Raw genomic sequence first — 18,693 nt, 5'->3', positions numbered from 1 at the left:
GGTGGGAAGCTGACGGTAGGTGCTCTGCACCCACCAAATTTTCCCCGTGGGTGCTCCAGCCCCGGAGCACCCACAGAGTCGGCACCTAAGGTGCCACATTTGATGTAATTAGTGGGGGGGAGCGGCTGCTCCCCCTGCTCCCCCCCAGCTATGCTCCCCCGCCCCTAGGAGCCAGAGGGACCTGCCGGATGCTTCCTGGGAGCTGCCCCAGATAAGCACCTCCGGGACTCCCCACCTTACCCCCCGACAGGTCCCTCTGGCTCTTAGGGGTGGAGTGGGCACCCACTACGGTGGCCCACGAGACCCTCCTGCCCAGTTCTGTGGGCAGTCAGGGGACAGGGGAGGGGGATGGATGGGGCAGGGGTCCTGGGGGGGGGGCATCAAGGAACGCGGGGGGGTTGGATGGGGCAGGGGTCCCGGGGGGTGGGGGTGGGCAACAACCCTCTCGTGGGGTAAGGAGGGAACCCGTTGTTAAGATTTTGGCAGCTCATCACTGGATATTAGTGTATAAAGGTCAAGCTGAAATCAGGGTAATTTCCCATCCACTGAAGGGCCCCTGAATATAAAAGGCAGGGTACAGATATCATGTATAGGTCTCAACCCAGATCTTCAAAAATAAGAGGCCAGTGCAAGTAGTTTATTGGTTTCAATGGGAGCTCAACATTTTTGAAAATCAGGCCACTTATTTAGAAGGCTCACATTGTAAAAAAACAAACAAAAAACCTTGGTTCTGATTTTGAGAGGTACTGAACACCCGGCTTTCCAACTGAAATTAATGGGAGCTGTAGGTCCTGGTCACCTCTGAATAATACATTCTTTATAACAGGGGTTCTCAAACTTTTGTACTGGTGACCCCTTTCATATAGCAAGCCTCTGAGTGTGACCCCCTCTTATAAATTAAAAACACTTTTTTATATATTTAACATTATAAATGTTGGTTGCAAAGCGGGGTTTGGGGTGGAGGCTGAGAGATCGCAACCCCCGCCCCATATAATAACCTTGTGACGCCCAGTTTGAGAACCCCTGCTTCATAACATCTCTGTTTGTATTTCCTTAGTTTCCCCTCTACCACAGAATCTTCAAACTCCTGCCCGAGTGGTCTACACAAGATGAATTTTCTCTCATCCAGTCTTCAGTTCCAGTTTGTCCTCACTGACTGCCAACTTAAATACACACAACGATAACTAACTACCTATGGTACATATGTCTGTCACCCTCCTGTTTATGTGCCCATATCCTCCCATAATTCAGAGCATACATTCCTCCATACTAATTATGTGCTCCCCAAAATGTTACAGAGTCTACCTGAGGTAATCTCCATCATGTAATGTCCTAGCAACATAGAAGTCTTGCTCTTCTTTGGAAACCTCTGAAGAAAATGTTTTCCTGGTGATCCCAATTTCCCCACTTCCTAGAGTAAATGCCAAGTCATCTGTTGGTTGGGATAAATAAGCTATCTCAGAGCACTTCTCTTACCCCAATCCTTAACTGTGTGTTGAACATTCCATTTTTGTCCACTGCAGTTCTGCATTACAAGTCTGTCAGGCGACGACGGATTGTCCTTTACAATTTCGAGGCATCTCCTAGTTTTCTTGTTCATCACGGATGATCCCTGCAAAACGAAAGAAGCATGAGACAAGCTGCAGTCTGCATTTCAGAACTGAGTGCCAAGGCAGTAAACAATTCTCTTGATTTCTGTAATATATCAGGTCAGTGAAAGTGTTCTCCGCACACAGACAGAATACATTTTTGTCACTGCATCTAGCTTGACTGTGGTCATAAGTAGGAAAGAAAGTTTCTTGGTTTGACTGAGTGAACCAAACTGTGCAGCTTCAGGTGGAAAGTTATTATTCTAGAGTGAAGTTAGCATCAGGCTGCCAGTTAGCAATAAATTAGTAATAGAAAAAAATACTTTGGTCTCATTTCACTTGTTGGAATAGTGTGCAGGTGCTGGGTGAGGTCCGTGGCCTGTGCTATACAGGAAGTCAGATTAGATGATCTAGGTGCCCTTCTGGGTCTTAAAATCTATGGCTCTATAGGTCAGCAAAGAAGAGGACAAACCAGTGAGACACAGCAGAATGATAAAGTTATTCAAGTATTCAAAGCCTGGACAATATTTACAGATGTGATCCCTATAAATTAATCAGAGATACAAAAACAAGTCTTTTCTGGTAAACAGAAGAGTCTTCATGTGTACTGACAAAGAAAGATCAGAGGAAAATTACAGGGAAATCTATAAAGCCTATTCAAATACAGTTACCTTCTTTAGAGTTCAAATAAATCACTGGATAGGTCTTTAGGCTGGCACTAATGCACATGTTGCACAAGGAGAACCCCAACATCAAAGGGAACTCACTCAAGGCAGCTGGTTTTTCACAAGTCAATACTAGAATGTGAAATGTTTTCTGTAGGGTGGAGTAATTTAAAGAGGTGAAATCATAGTGATATCAATATGCTCCCAAAGCTTTACACTTTAATATAGTTTACCTTTTAAATAGGGTTGGTCCACCCAGCTTCAATGGGCCCTGCTACAAAACTCAGTTTTTTGTGTGTCACAGCATAGCCTTGTATATGACTTATATGAATTATAGGTTTGCTTTTAAGATGCATTGGCAACCTTTCAAAGGTATCCATTCCCTACTTTAAATTGTCTCCAGCCACGTGTCACAAGCCAGATTAAGGACAAAAGAAATCTGTCAGAAACCCACCCTTCATGCCAGATCAGTAATATTGCTGAGGTGGGTGATCTACAATGTTTCAAAACATTTTTCCCCGCGGGGCAGGCTAACTGGCGGCGGGGATGGCGGGGGGAAGAAAGAGGATTGCAATTAGGGGATACTTGGTTGAGAACTCTGGGGAGCAGAGCCAGGCTGGCCTGAGTTCTGCCTGGTCTCAATTCTCTCTGCCAAGAACTTGTCAAACTCTTCACCATGCTCTTCTCTCTCTCCCTGCCTACATTTTTATACCACCCCATCACAGTAGTATCTGAGTATCTTAGACCAGATCCCCAAAAAGCAGAGGGAGGCCCTGTGCCCAGAACTTGAGTCGGTCTATCTAATGATTTGAGGCCAGCTATCACTGCGGTGTTTAAGTACCGCACAAAATTAAGGAACTCAAATCCCAAATCCAAAGATATTTTTCTGGGGCAGAGGAGTATGACTTTGCTGGGTCGGGCTGTTTTGCCTTTGTAAAAATTGTCTGTCCTGGGTGAAGGCTTTATCAGATCACTTTGTACTGAACAGATGTCAGCCCACTCTGATCTCTTCTGACAAGTAGTAGCCACGCTCCTGCGGCTGAGAATGGCCTGATCCCAGCGAGTGATGGTCAGAATCCGGGTCCGTCCTGCTGTGTTGTTGCTAAGGAGGCTGGGTGTCTTGTTGGGAGAGCAGAGGATAAAACAGAGTTTAAGGTATCCAGGTCCTGATCCATTAGGTGTGAAGCACCTGCTGTTCCCAGTGACATCAGCTTGGCTCCTTGAATTGCATGTGCAAATCCTACAGCTGGGACTTCCCCATATAAAAATTTGTCCTCTTGTGTGTAAAGCATTTTAGGCTCCTTCAGGATGAAAGATGCCATTGAAATGTAGGGACATAGAAATTCACCTACCTGCTTAAAATCCCAATGCATGTTCAGTCCCTTTTTCACAGCCTCATTACATTGCTCTATAAATGGCAGGTCCCCTGTGCCAGGGTCAGTTAGGCACCGATCTACTGTATTCTGTCGAGACCGTAGGCCTCCTATATACATTTCTCCAGTGCTGAGATAAAACAAGTGCTGAAAGGGAACGTTACATTGGAGTAGGTGAGCTAAGACATTGACGAAATCCCAAAGGAGGATACCAGACATTTGTGAAACTGACTAACATTGGATACATAGGGCCAAATTCACTGATATCACTGAAGTTAAACTAGGATGAATTTGACCCACTAGAGCAGGGGTCACCAACCTGTGGCTCCAGAGCCACATGTGGCTCTTCAGAAGTTAATATGCGGCTCCTTGTACAGGCACCGACTCCAGGGATGGAGATACAGGTGCCAACTTTCCAATGGGCCAGGGGGTTCTCACTGCTCAACCCCTGGCTCTGCCACAGGCCCTGCCCCCACTCCCCCGTTTCCTGCCCCCACCCCATAGCCTGCCATGCCCTCGCTCCTCCCCCTCCCTCCCAGAGTCTCCTGCACACCAGGAAACAGCAGATCAGGAGGTGCAGGGAGGAAGGCTGCCGGTGGATGAGAGGCCCTGGGAGTAGGGAAGCCGATAGGGGGCTGCTGATGTATTACTGTGGCTCTTTGGCAATGTATATTGGTAAATTCTGGCTCCTTCTCAGGCTCAGGTTGGCCACCCCTGCACTAGATCTATGACATCACTCTTGTTCTCCTCTGTTCATAGAAAACAGGTAGATTATTACAGTGGAACTATAAACACTAGTGTCCTTCCTAGTGACAGAACAAGAAGTGAAGAGTGAGAGTTCCGTCTGCATCCCATTCAGACCTTCGCCTCTCTGGTGGAACCACCACTGGCAAGAACAATGATTGTCAATATGTGTATGGGAAGGGGAGATGGTAAGTGAGGTCACCTCCCCATAAAGATGGAACTGACTTAATGTACTTAGACCATGATGGAATCTGCCCTGGACTGCAATGAGCAGGAGGTCGGACTAGATGATCATGATGGTCCCTTCTGACCTTAAAGTCTATGAGACTACAGCCATTCATTTTTGATTTGGGATTTTACTTCATAGAATCATAGAATATCTGGGTTGGAAGGGACCCCAGGAGGTCATCTAGTCCAACCCCTGCTCAAAGCAGGACCAATCTCCAATTTTTGTCCCAGATCCCTAAATGGCCCCCTCAAGGATTGAACTCACAACCCCGGGTTTAGCAGGCCAATGCAACTTACAAAATAAAATGTAGTCTTCCCTGCATGACAGCACATGAAGAACAATTTTCAGGAGTCTATTTCAATGTCTAGCTAAGAATCCAAAGCAAAGGCTAACAAAAGATTTCTGGTTGCAGTTAAATAGCTTGTTTTTAATACCTGTGGTGAGTAAGCATGACAGCCATACATTATTGGAGTGTTTCCAGGGACAGGGCCTTGATCTATGCAGATGTTCTCATTCAGAGTGTTTTTCATCTACAGAGATAAAACAGGCATATTAATGCATGGAATAACGACCACATCTTCCTGTTCCCACCACTGTTTTTGTAAGCTCTGCTGAGAGCTATGCTGGTTTGCAGTTTTGCTTCAGAGCTCTGAAGTAACGGGAGAACATAGGATGGATTTAGAAGAAGAAACTGTAAAACAGCTTTTCAGAGTTGACTTAATCCCAGAAAACATGAGAAGCAAATCTAAAGGCTTTTCTAGTGTCTATACATCAGAGAAACAATGGCGCTTGGTCTACACTACAAAGTTTTGCTCGCCTAGCTATACGAGCGAAAAAATCAGATCCACTGGCCAATGTAGCTATGCCAGCAAAAACCCCCGTGTAGACGGAACTATACTGACCAAAGAGTGCTTCGCTTAGCTAATGTCATAGAGGGAGGTGTTTGTTGGGATATGTAAGGGTCCTTATCTGGTAGCTGACATGATTCATCCATCTCTGGGGGTCAGCATGAGGGTCAGCACTGGTGGGCTCATGTCTCTCAGGTAAAGCGTTATAATGCCTTAACCAAATGCCAAAAGGAATGAAGTGATTCTGTTTTTCAGGACTATGGCCATTCCTGTGCATCAGGTTTGATCGGCCTCGTTATCCAGCCCCTGATCCGGTGGATATTGGAATGCAACAGGAATCAAAGTATTACACCCCGGAGCATCCAGCAAATTCTGAAAAGCAATAGGAACCAAAGTACTACTACAAGTCTGACAGTGGCCCTAGTATCAAAGGTGAACAATTCCTTGGTGGCAGGGAGGAACTTGTGGTTCAGAAAGGTGTTCATATTGTGGTACTGCATATCACCTGGGGTTCATTCCCTATCCTCACCACTGTGGGTACAAAGAGGTGGGAATAGGGTGCATTGCCTTACCCAAAGCACCCGAAGTGGTCAGTAAACCTACATCTTCCATGCTATCACACACCATGGCCCATGGGGCACCCAAGGATACCCCATGTCAATCCACTCTCCCCTCCCTTTCCCCTAATGCACCATCTGCTGACCCTGACACCCTCAGTGCGTGGTGCCAAGCATACTTGCAAAATGGATGCAGCCTAACCAATTGTTTTTTCCAGTGGTTTAATAATGGCTTCTTACAAGCACCCGAATATACCCACAATAATTCAGCAAAGTGGACGTTTAAGGTGGGAGGAATGGGTGGTCCCTTAGGTCCCTTTGTACAAACCACTCAGGCGATTGTTTATGCAGGGTCTGTGCCTTTCCCCTCTCGTTAACCTTGCGGAGAAATGATTCGGCTCTCTGGGGAACGTGGACATGGGATGAAAATCTCACCCCTCTCTGGATTCCCCTAAATTCTTTAGGCATGGCACCCCCTTTCTATTGGACATGTCGTGCTGCCCCCTTTTGGACCAAGGGAAAATGCACTTTAATTGAACCTTTTCCCCCTCCCTACTCCTCCACCTCCCTCCAAATTGTCTGTAACACACCTATCCCCATGGTGGTCTACCCCCATCCAAAGACCTGTGGCTCTTAACGCATCAGATTTACAAATATCTATTACTCCATTCCCCACTGACTGGTACCTCAGTAATGCATTTACTAACTGTTCTCGGTTTACCAAAGTAGGTGAAAGAATGCTGCTATGGGCAATTACAAACTCAGTAGAAAAGAACATCGTGAGCTCTTACAAACTACCTATGGGAAGGCTGGAACTCGCTGCAGGAAGCTGACTCAGCAGCTTGAATTCAATGCCTGAAACATGCTGTGGGGTCACTGGACAGGGTGGATTATTGCAGGGGTCTGCACTTAGCTCAGCTGACTGACTGTTGGGAAATGTCATTCAAACTCTCAAAAATATTTCAGAATCCCTTATGAGTGAACTGGTAAACAGTGTGAAAACTATTTTGTGGGGAGAAGCATGTGGCCAGGTTCAACAAACCCTCACCAATCATCTTGTAAATCTCTTGCAAGATGCCCGCCGGGCTTCATGGCCATCTGGGTTGGAGGGAACCAATGCAGCAAATCAATTAAAGGTGTATTGACCCTTTAGAGCCACCTGGCAGACAGCCTTGGGGGACTGTACACTGGGTCAGTGTACCCTTACTGTCAGGGGAGTGGCTGGAGGAAAATAGACCTCGCCCACCCTTTTACAGCTAGGGTTTGGGGCTGGATGCAAATGGAAATGGTCCCAAGAACCCATATGGCAGGTGCTAATGGAAAATAATGACACACAGTTTCTAATGGGGTCCGAGGTGTACTATCCACGCATAGGCTTAGTGCAGGTGGGACAGGGAAATACATGGGAAGGATGGCCACAGAAACCACCCCCCTTACAGTGTATAGAACCCATGCCCACTCAGCTTTGGGTGGAAAAGGGAAATAAAATTTGCTAGGAGGGATCAGCCATGCTTAATGGCCAGGTTCTGGAGGGTGGAAGGAGTGTGGAGAGGGTGGTATTTGGACCAGGAAACTTTTCCTTGCAGCTGGGAAATTACACTTATCAGATTCATATACCAGCCGTGCGACAGCTTAATGTAACCAGACGCCCAAAGATACCCACTAATTGGACTATGGTGGTACCAGAACCCACCTGGATGAACTGGGACTATTTAATGCAGGTGTATGGGCAACTCCGGGTCGAGCAACATTGAACGCGGGTCTTAGAAGCCCAGGCCCTTCGAGGAATGAATGCCTTCCAACTGGCTACTGAACTGCCTGCCTGATTGTACGTGAATTTGTGGCTGCAATTATTGTAAAGAAATGTATTTTCAAAGTAAAAGTGATTTGTAGAATACAAATGCTGTAAACAGTAATCGGGGACGGGGATAATTATATTCAGTATAGAGTTATTACTATTCATTGTATGGGCGTTCATACTACTCAAGATGTGGGGGCGTTGTAGTAAATGTAGGAATTTACATACTAACTTAGATAAAAAGAGTGTGTTGTAATTTTTCCAGTGCTTACTCGACAATTGGGTCAAGGGGAACAAGTATCGCAATAAAGAAGCCCATACTCAACCTGCTCATTTCTTCTCTAACAGTGTTTTACGTACACTGGCAGAAGAACTCATTCAATTAACTTATGGGGCATCTCCATTAGGGGTTCTGGCAAAGGCTCTACAGTGTAGACAACTCCTCAGAGAACCCTGCTATAACACAATTGTTCGCTGACACAGTATAATCATAGAGCAGTCCCATATAAACCACATCACTATATGCATCACCAATAGAAAAGGCTGATTTTTTTCCATTGAAACTTTTTGTAAATGTCTTTTTGATGAAAAAAAAATAATTTGATTGAATTTTTAAAAACAATTGTGTTCAGTTTCATTGTGCACAAAACAAAGATTTGCATGCATTTAAGTTTGCCCTTGGCAAAACCTGCACATTTGAGTTTGGATATGGCACAGTCTGCGTATGCCCAGTTCAGCCAGAGGAGGTCTGGAAATGTGGTCCATTGTTTTTAAATTGACGATTGTTTCTTTCGCAGTCTGTATATTTTACTCTTCTGTAGCTATAGTTTTCCCCTCTATCATGACGTTTATGATTATTGTTCCAGTCCAAATTAAAACAGCAACTTAACAACTCTGAAATGAGTGACTAGAAGATACTGTCCTCCCTTGATTTATAGCTGTACAGCAAGCAATGATTACTTTGTTGAACTTTTAATTTCTGTGATGCGTCTGCATAATATTCTACTGAACCTTGCAGACAATTATAGGGAGAGATTTCATCCATTGTTGTTCCCTGCTCTATGAGCATTCTTATGTGGCACAAAAATGTGTCCTTCTAAATATTTTCCTACGCTATGTAATGCGTATGCTTGTAGACATGCAATGGGCACAGTTTAGATATGCAATAGATACAGAAAGTTTTACAGAAAGACGACACTCATTTTAAATGTCTCTAAAACCTCTAGTAAAACATACCTGAATATGACCAATTTACAAGAGCAACCCGGGCTAGACTGATCAGGAACACAGAAGAAATTGCCTTCAACAACCTTCATAATACTGCAGATATCTAACTGTTGCATCTATTCAGTAGACATGCACAGTACTTACTGTTCCGTAGCCAACAATGGTGGTCAAAGGTATTAAATTAGGATAAACATTCTTTATGTACCAGTCAAAGCTTTTACAGTTCAGTTTCTTTCTTAGCTCCTTTCTGGAAGAAACATCTCCATAGTCTATTCCAGGATTCTAAAAAAAACCCCCAAAAAAACAAAAAAACACATTTTTTCAGACAATTTTAAAAGTGACCTGCAAGAGGGAGGGGGGAAGAGAGGAGGGAAAATGGACTTGTGCCCCCACCCCCTTTTTGTTGCTTCTTCATAATATATAAAGAATATCTAAAATCTGCTTTTAAAAAATCCCTGATGACTTTCACATTAGAAATTCAGATTGTGTTTTGCCTGGAAGGCTCTATGGATGATTGAAGAATGAGTATGTCTATTGTTATACCAATAAAATAAAAACCAGCAGGATCTTATTAAAGGGGAAAAAGGCAAAATGTCACATTTATTGTGAATACAGAAAGAATCATAGTAAGCAGTTAGTTATAGCTATAATATTCCATTCAATTTCATATTTATTCACATATTCATTCATACACACACACACAGGTTCTGAAAGCTTGTTATCATAGTTACCAGCCTTAGAGTTGCTCATGCCAAGCCACTGGCCAGGTGGCCTGGACATGAGGAGGGAGCAGGGCCTTGTCAGATGCACATCTGATGCTCCTGGAAGTTGGTTTGCAGAATTAGACCCCAAAGTTCTCACTTTCTAGAGTCCATTTTTATAGGAATTTCTTCCTATGTCAGTCTGTGGGAATTGCTTCATCATGCTGTTGCTGAATCAATCAGCAGATGGCACATTCCTGACGGCTCCGTGCTGCCAGATGTTATCTTGTTCTTTGGTTCTCCCATTCCTGAGGCTGTTGGGTGGATTCCAGTTTGCCCTCCAGGGGTCCTCTGGTTATTTCCACTTGACGCCTTCTTCAGCCAACGGACACTGGATTCTTAGGCTGGCACCTCCCTGATCATTCAGTTGTTATCCACACCAAGCATCCATCCACACACATCCTCTATCTCTATTTTAATCACAATTGATAACAAAGCAAGATGAATACAACAAAAGGGCGGGGAGTCTCTGGGTGCTGTTTCTGTTGTTACAGAGTATTGCTTTGAGTCTCTCTCTGTGTGAGTAGTTGTTGTTACAAAGAATTGCTTTGAGAACAGACTCTGTCTTAGAATGTACTAACACAATTAGCAGCTTGCAAGTTTCACACATAGAGGGAGAGAAACAGCATCAAAAACCAAGAGACCTCTTAATTAGTAATACCCTGGAATTTAAACTATGAGGAATCAAACTCATTTGTGATTTTAATACAGAACTTCTTTAATATGATCCAACACTATGAAATCACAGATACAATGGATGTAAAAACTAATTAATTGAGAGAATAAGTGTTTTTTTTTATTCAAGCTATTTTGTTTTCATTAACATCTAGTTAACTATGCCACTGGCAAAAAAAAAAAAAAAAATCTCCTTTTCTTAAAGACTCAAAACACTATTCCAGGTAAGGGTAACACACCTTTGATCTATAAATTCTTCCATTAAAAAATGAGTTGACATTCCTGATGTCTTTAAATGGGAGGAAATAAAAATTAAAAACAGTATGCAGAGTTTCTTACATCAAGAAATAAAGGAAATAAGGTCACAAAACCTCCCACCACCACCACCTTTGCCAGGTCACATTTAAAGGAAAATGGCAGTGTACAAAAATGTGATCTGTTACTAGTTATGAAGAACAGTAAATCACTACGTATTTTACACGTGTGAAATAGAACCAAAAATATCTCGAAGTATAAAGAGGAAGCTGCCATTTTGCCACGCTGGTGAGGTGTGCTTTATCGATCTCTATGAGATTTACAAATCTAGCCAAACTTGAAGAATGTAAGCACTGCACTGGGATTTACTATAATAACGATGTATAAGAAATGCCAGTTTGCATTATATATAGTATTAATTGGCATAACTTATAATGATATGTAGAGAGACTGTAGTTGAAGGCATGAGCACAACAATGGAGGAAAGTTAAGGTTGAGCTTTCAACCATCTCTCTGAATTTCCTTAATTCTGAGTACTTGATTTCCCAACACAAATGTTTCTCAGCCTGCAGAGCATGCTGTAAGGCCCTCTCTTTCTTTATCCCTTGCCTGTGAGAAAATCAGAGTCAGATAGTGGGGATGTGGGACTCTACAGCATTTTGGGCATGGATGTCAATTAGTGTAGGGTGTTGCTGGGTCATTTGATGAAAAGTAACTGACTTGCCTATTATATGTTAGTGCATTTTTAAAAGATATTAAAGGATGCCCAGTTCATTTGCTCTATTATCATAACTTGCAAAAATCCAAACAACATACTTTTTGTTTTAAAAAAGTTAGAAATTATTACATTGTTTGGGGCAGAAACCATCTTTTTGTTCTATGTACAGCGCCTAGCACAATGGGGTCCTGGTCCATGACTCCTGCACTTACGCACTATAATAATAATATTAAAGGTTTTAAAGGGACAAACCTCACAAACACCTCTGTTTGCTACGTCTGGCCTCATTATGATTTCTTGGCCTGCTTAGACCACTATTAGTCATTTGCTCCCATACGAATTACCATCTCAGTTTAAAGAAACCAATTCTAAACAACCAAACAAGCATATCCACCTCAACAGGAAGATTCCATGCGAAATAAACCATGTATTTATAGTCGTCCATCCACACTTCGGCCACTCTCAGGGCATTGCGTCTCACAGCAATGCTCAAGTCCAGCAAGTAGGGTTTGTGCGCTCTTTCCAGGTGAGCAACTCTTGAACAGGGCAAGACTTCTATCTGGCCACCACACTGCCAAACCTGTATGGATGAAGCAGGAGTTTCAATGAATGTGCATTTGGACTCGGCTCTTTTCACCAGTCGTTAACATGATTTTGTTCTACACAAGTGACTAAAAATTGCACCTCAGATCTGCTCACTGTCAGCATTCAGAGTAATTTCTCCTGACTTTAACGATTAAGGGAAGTTTTCTGTTCTTTTCTTTTAGGCCCTGCAGAGCCAACACAGGTACAGGAGAGTGAGGTGGAGCCGATTTAATCTTTTGCATCATTATTAATTTCCAGTTACAGGACCTAGCAGTTACTCCCGTGTAAATCCTCTGCAGGAGGTTATACAGGTGTCACAAAGAGCACAACTGGCCCTTCAGAATCTTAATTATGAGTGAGGGTGCAGGAGAAGGGTGCTTATCCCAAGCTGTTTACAGGGCTGGCACCTAGAAACCCCACTCCCCCACCTCATCAATCTGCTTACAAACTGAGAGCATTTGATACAAGAAATCATTGAGGGACAATGCAAAAGGAGCCCTACAATGCTATTTTTGAAGTCACTTTTCTGTGCAGAAATGTATTTAATGGGCCTGATTCTCCATTCCCCTGCATTTTGTGCAGTCAGATATACCAGCACAGAGAAGAGGTATAATGGTACCATTCTGATATGGTGATGCTTTACCCCCACCTTGCATGGTGTAAATGAATATACATGTATCAGGGCAATGAAGAATGAGGCCTCCCTGTATTTTAATGTATTAAAAGTGGAAAGGAGTTCATCCCCTGTCAATCCCACCTTTTCCCTAGGTGGATCCTGAGTACTCTGAATCTACCATATTTATTCCTCCCACACTTCACACCTGAGTCCTTGAGATGCTGTCACTACCCTTCTAGCCACAGAAAACTACCTGGGATTCTCCTCACAGGATGTCAGTTATGTCACTTTAGTCACTGCAGTAGTTGCTGTTGAATAAGACAAAATACATTCTGCCTATAAATTAGATACTAAATGGCCCCTATTGCTGTAGTAACAGTGGGCACCTCACAATCTCTAATGTATATATTCTCACCAGACCCACCGACAGCAATTCCGGGCCCCAGGACAGAACAGTCAATGCCCCCCCCCCTCCCCGCACACACAAGCCCGCGCCGGTGCCGACATGATCCACATGACATTTGGGCGATGCTGCGCCTGCATTGGCTGGTGCCCAGCGAGCTGCCAGCTGCACTGCTGGGCGTGCTCTTCCGGCATGGCCAGGGCTTCCACATGCCTGCCCGGTAGGGCTGCCAACTGTCTAATTGCACAAAGCCAAAGACCCTTGCCCTGCTCCCCGCCCCACCTCTTCCCAGAGACCATGCCCCTGTCCTGCTCCCTGCTCACTCCATTCCCCCTCCCTCTGGTGCTCACTCTCCCCCACCCTCACTCACTTTCACCAGGCTGGAGCAGGGGGTTGGGGTGCAGGAGGGGGTATGGGGTGCAGGCTCTGGGAGGGAGTTTGGGTGTGTGGTGCAGGCTCTAGGCTGGGGGTTGCGGTGCGGGAGGGGTGAGAGGTGCAGGCTGGGGCAGGAGGTTGGGGTGCAGGAGTGGGTCAGGGGGTCGGCGCTTACCTCGGGCAGCTCCCAAGAGCGACCAGCACACCCCTCTGGCAGTGGCTCCTAGGCAGGGGGCTCAGGGGGTCTCTGCATGCCACTGCCTGCAGTCACCGCCCCCGTAGCTCCCATTGACCGCAGTTCTCAGCCAATGGGAGCTGCGGAGTCGGTGCTCGGGGCAGGGACAGCACGCAAAGACCCCCTCCCCAAGGACTGCAAAGATGTTCCAGCCGCTTCCGGGAGCAGCATGGAATGAGTGCAGGCAGGAAGCCTGCCTTAGCCTCATTGCACGGCTGTCGGCAGTGGCAGCTGGGGTCTCCCAGGCCCTTTTCAATCGCCCGGGCACCTGGGCAATTGCCACCTTTGCCGCCCCCGTCAGTGGGCCTGATCCTCACAAAACCTCTGAAAGGCAGGGAATTGCTGGTATCCCTATTTTACAGATGGGGAACTGAGGCAAAGAGAGGCTAAGGGACTTTCCCAAGGTCACACAGGAAGTCTGTGACACAGCAGGGAATTAACCTGAGGTCTCCCAAATCCCAGGCTAGCAAACTAATGACTGGACCATCCTTCTTCTAGTGTAATCACTATATGCAACATGTTCCCACTGCTGCTGCTAAACCTTAATTAGCCATCAACAAATGGTTTACAAATCCGTTACCACTATTTATCTGAGAAGAGGGGACATGGAATATGAGGAAAGGGACAGTTTACTTTGGAGGCTGGCAGCTTGAAAGGAAATAAATGTGTCTGAAATTCTATTACTGGAAAACCTACATGCTGCAGCAAGTAGTGCTGGTGATTTAAGACTCAACGGCCTTCCCTTTAAATCCATACTGAGACAACATGGCTGTGGCAAGGAGTCAAGGAGCATTGTGCAGCTGTAAGTGCTGAATTTTAAATGAAAGGTAAAACCAAGAGCCTGACCTCTGTGTTTTCAAAGATCCCCCTGGCACTTTGGGCTGAGGTGGTAGCCCTGGGCTCCTGGCTCAGTTCCTATCTGAGTAATTACCTTCTGCCTTTCTAAATCCCCCACAGCAGCGTCAAGTTTATATGGGATTCAAGCTGCTGGCTCATGCTCAGAAACCGGGTCCAGAGCAGGGTCATTTCCTCCTTTGGTTTCATCTCATGTACTACATGATGTTACCTGAGGAGAGGCTTCTGAGGTTTACTGATGAACATGTGGGGAGGGTCCCTTCTGGGATGTTTCTTTCCTAACACCTCGGCCCCTTCTTACAGCACTTCCTATGTTGAATCAGGCTGGTGACTTGCTGGGTTAACAGATAATGCTCTTGAGGAGTACACGGCAAGATCTTCTACCCCATAGTGTCACTCTCCAATTGGGTAATATTTCACATGAAATGGATTTACCTCCTGCCTCTAGCTTAGAAACTCATGAAGTTTACACTTGTTATCTTAGCTTGCATATTTACATATATTATCAATGGACATAAAACTATACAATCTTAGCAATGTTCTTTATGACTTACTGTGGCAGTGAAGATACCAGGCTGAGTACACTTTGTGCGAAATTCTTCCCTTCCTGGTTTTCTATCTTACCATCTTTCTTTCTTTACATTTACCTGTCATGATTAATTTTTTCTAGTGATCCCCCTGATGTACACAGTCCTCTCCTTCAAACTCCTTCCCACACTTAGCCAGCACCTGTCATCCACATTTCTTTCTGAACGTGTATTTGCTGTCTCCTCTATCACGGAATTAAAACCTAAAATAATATTTTCCAGCCTGGCCACTAAGGCCACATTTGATGAATCAGGAAACCTGTGTAACAATGCATAAACCAGTGCAAACTCAAACCTTGCCTGTGGATTCTGAATATAGGAAAGGTGGACTTGTTTGAGCATCCATCACAGTAACTTTGTGCAGAGAGCTGTACATACCACACTCAGCAGTTCTATATTTGTTCACTGTGCCAGATTTGTAAGAGAACTTAGTTCCTTTTTTAGGCATCAAAATAAGTTCATATTGCATGTTTTCAAAGAGCTCATGGCTTGTCTTCATGGTGAGTTACAGTATGATAAACCAGGGTGTGAATTTACTGTGCACCAGCTTGCCATGCCGCAACGCCCCATGTGGACACTACCATTGTGCAATGAAAGTCCCGGAGTGCAGCTTGACTACTTGAAAGCATAATATGCCAAGCTGCACTCCGGGAGTTCCGCCATGCTGTAGCAGTGTCCACGTGGGACGGGACACCACACCAAGTTACTGCACTGTAGATTCACACTCTGCCTTGTTACACAGTAACTCGCCATGTAGACAAGGCCTCAGCATGTCAGGTGCTGAACTCTTTAGAATGTCCGGCCATAAGTGTCACAATGACAGCTGTAGTAGGAAGAGAGCCTGAGAAATAAGCCCCTGTATCAGAGGCCTGGTATGAGGCAGGACCTGCTCACAGAATCTGGCAAGAACAGAGGTGATATTTCAGAAATACACATTCCTAAGAAGTGCTAGGCACAGAGTGCTCACGCAAACACATCCTGATATCAAGGATGGTACAAAAACATTCCCCAAGGATAACAGAAACACACTGACCCCTCTCAAAAGATAAGGTCAGGATGACAGTACATAATAGAGATGTTTTGATCAAATCAACGTGTGCAAGGTGATGGGTGATAACTAGCTAGTAACTATGTCAGAGAGGCAATACGTAACTTGTTTGTATCTGGGTATAACGAGGTATCTCAGAGGGAGTATCTTTGTACAGCCACGGGGGGAATGGGAAGTCCCACCATTGACTGAGCTGTGCCCATTGTCATGGGTATACATGTCTTAGTATCCTCATAGAGTCTGCCAGGTACTATTACCGTGCTTTGTCAACAATAAATCTGGCCTGGTACCTTCATATCTTAACAGATCTTGTGGTCATTGGGCAGTGCACTCAAAGTTTGCTGTGCCAGCTGTCTGCGCAGAGCTGGGGCAACACACAGGAAAAAAACACACACACAGCCAAACATCTAACCACAATAGCTGCTAGGTGCTCAGTACTTTTGAAAATCTGCCCATTTCATTTTGGTACTGAAATGGGAGCTGAGCTCTTTTGAAAAACTTAGCCCAATTATCTGTGTTGAGCACTTCAAAATCTGACCCTGAGTTCTTTTGAAAATCAGATTCCCACACTTACGTTATTTATTTTATAAGAGAAGCAGAATTAAACTTACCCGCAGGCCAAGTTCCACATTTTCCCCTCCATATATATGCATTCCGCCATCCAGTACCCCAATCTCACCCAGAAACACTCTATGTGCAGCAAGTATCCCCATAATAGAAGGGCTCCTGGGAAAGAGAATAGATACAGTTGGAGAGAAGAAATAACTATGAAATAAGCAGGAAGAGGAATAAACAAACATTTGAAAATTAATTATGCTCTTTTGAATTTCCTGTTCAGTGGGAGACTGAGTATTGGGCTCGTTGGGATTCTTATTTTGTTTGTGCTAGTTTGGGGGTCCCTAATAAATTGCTCTTTAGCTAGATTTGGTTTCTTCCCATTTCATTTCTACCATGACTCTTTATTTGGGTGTAAGCTTTCGTGGGTTAGAACCCACTTCATCAGATGCATGGACTGAAAATACAGGAGCAGGTATAAATACATGAAAGGATGGGGGTTGCTTTACGAAGTGCAAGGTCAGTCTAACAAGATAAATCAATTAACAGCAGGATACCAAGGGAGGAAAAATAACTTTTGAAGTGGTAAGATAGTGGCCCATTACAGACAGTTGACAAGAAGATGTGAGTAACAGTAGGGAGAAATTAGTATTGAGGAAATTAAGTTTAGGTTTTGTAATGACCCAACCACTCCCAGTCTCTATTCAGGCCTAATCTGATGGTATCCAGTTTGCAAATTAATTCCAGTTCTGCACCGTCACATTGGAGTCTGTTTTTGAAGTTTTTTTGTTGAAGAATTGCCACTTTTAGGTATGTTATTGAGTGACCAGAGAGACTGAAGTGTTCTCCAACTGGTTTTTGAATGTTATGATTCCTGATGTCAGATTTGTGTCTATTTATTCTTTTGCGTAGAGACTGTCCGATTTGGCCAATGTACATAGCAGAGGGGCATTGCTGGCACATGATGGCATATATCACATTGGTAGATGTGCAGGTGAACAAGCCCTTGATGGTGTGGCTGATGTGATTAGGTCCTATGATGGTGTCCCTTGAATAGATATGTGGACAGAGTTAGCACCAGAGGTTGTAGCAGGGTTTGGTTCCTGGGTTGTTGTTTTTGTTGTGTGGTGTGTAGTTGCTGGTGAGTATTTGCTTCAGGCTGGGGGGCTGTCTGTAAGCCAGGACTGGCCTGTCTCCCAAGGTCTGTGAGAGTGAGGAACCGTCCTTCAGGATAGGTTGTAGACCCTTGATGATATGCTGGAGAGGTTTTAGTTGGGGGCTGTAGGTGACGGCTAGTGGTGTTCTGTTACTTTCTTTGTTGGGCCTCTCTTGTAGTAGGGACTGCTCAGTACCCTTCTGGCTCTCTCAATCTGTTTCTTCACACCACCAGGTGAGTATTGCAGTTTTAAGAATGCTTGATAGAGATTCTTTAGGTGTTTGTCTCTGTCTGAGGGATCGGAGCAAATGCGGTTGTATCTTAGAGCTTGGCTGTAGACAATGGATCGTGTGATGTGGTCTGGATGAAAGCTGGAGGCATGTAGGTAAGTAGAGCGGTCAATAGGTTTCCGGTATAGGGTGGTGTTTATGTGACCATCGCTTATTAGCGCTGTAGTGTCTAGGAAGCGGACCTCTTGTGTTGACTGGTCCAGGCTGAGGTTGATGGTAGGGTGGAAATCATTGAAATCTTGGTGGAATTCCTCAAGAGCCTCCTTCCCATGGGTCCAGATGATGAAGATGTCATCAATGTAGCGCAAGCAGAGTAGTGGTGTTAGGGGACAAGAGCTAAGGAAGCTAAGTCAGCCATAAAAATGTTGTCATACTGAGGGACCATGCGTGTATCCATAGCAGTCCAGCTGACATAATGTACATAATGACTTTCATCTCCAAAATGCACTACTTTAAAAGAGAATGTTCACACCACCACATGTGAGGTAGGTAGGGTGACCAGGTGTCTGGTTTTCGACCAGAACACCCAGTCGCAACAGGACCCTTGCG

General features: G+C 44.6%; 1 protein-coding gene across 1 annotated transcript in view; it reads right to left on the bottom strand.

The window, feature by feature from the left end:
* Positions 1-234: 234 nt before the first annotated feature.
* The window catches only part of GALNT8 (polypeptide N-acetylgalactosaminyltransferase 8), a 35,500-nt gene continuing 17,041 nt past the window's right edge, over positions 235-18,693 (bottom strand). Inside the window, exons 5-10 of the mRNA XM_073329461.1 lie at positions 16,755-16,869; positions 11,834-12,019; positions 9,175-9,312; positions 5,035-5,130; positions 3,607-3,774; positions 235-1,612 (exon numbers count right to left, since the gene is read on the bottom strand). Coding sequence (XP_073185562.1) covers positions 1,454-1,612; positions 3,607-3,774; positions 5,035-5,130; positions 9,175-9,312; positions 11,834-12,019; positions 16,755-16,869 — 862 coding nt within the window. The 3' untranslated portion in view covers positions 235-1,453. The remainder of the gene's footprint in view (positions 1,613-3,606; positions 3,775-5,034; positions 5,131-9,174; positions 9,313-11,833; positions 12,020-16,754; positions 16,870-18,693) is intronic.

The sequence above is a fragment of the Lepidochelys kempii genome, chromosome 1 (genome assembly GCF_965140285.1).
Source record: "Lepidochelys kempii isolate rLepKem1 chromosome 1, rLepKem1.hap1, whole genome shotgun sequence".
Lineage (NCBI taxonomy): Eukaryota > Metazoa > Chordata > Testudines > Cheloniidae > Lepidochelys > Lepidochelys kempii.
This window is presented reverse-complemented; position numbering and strand designations above follow the sequence as displayed.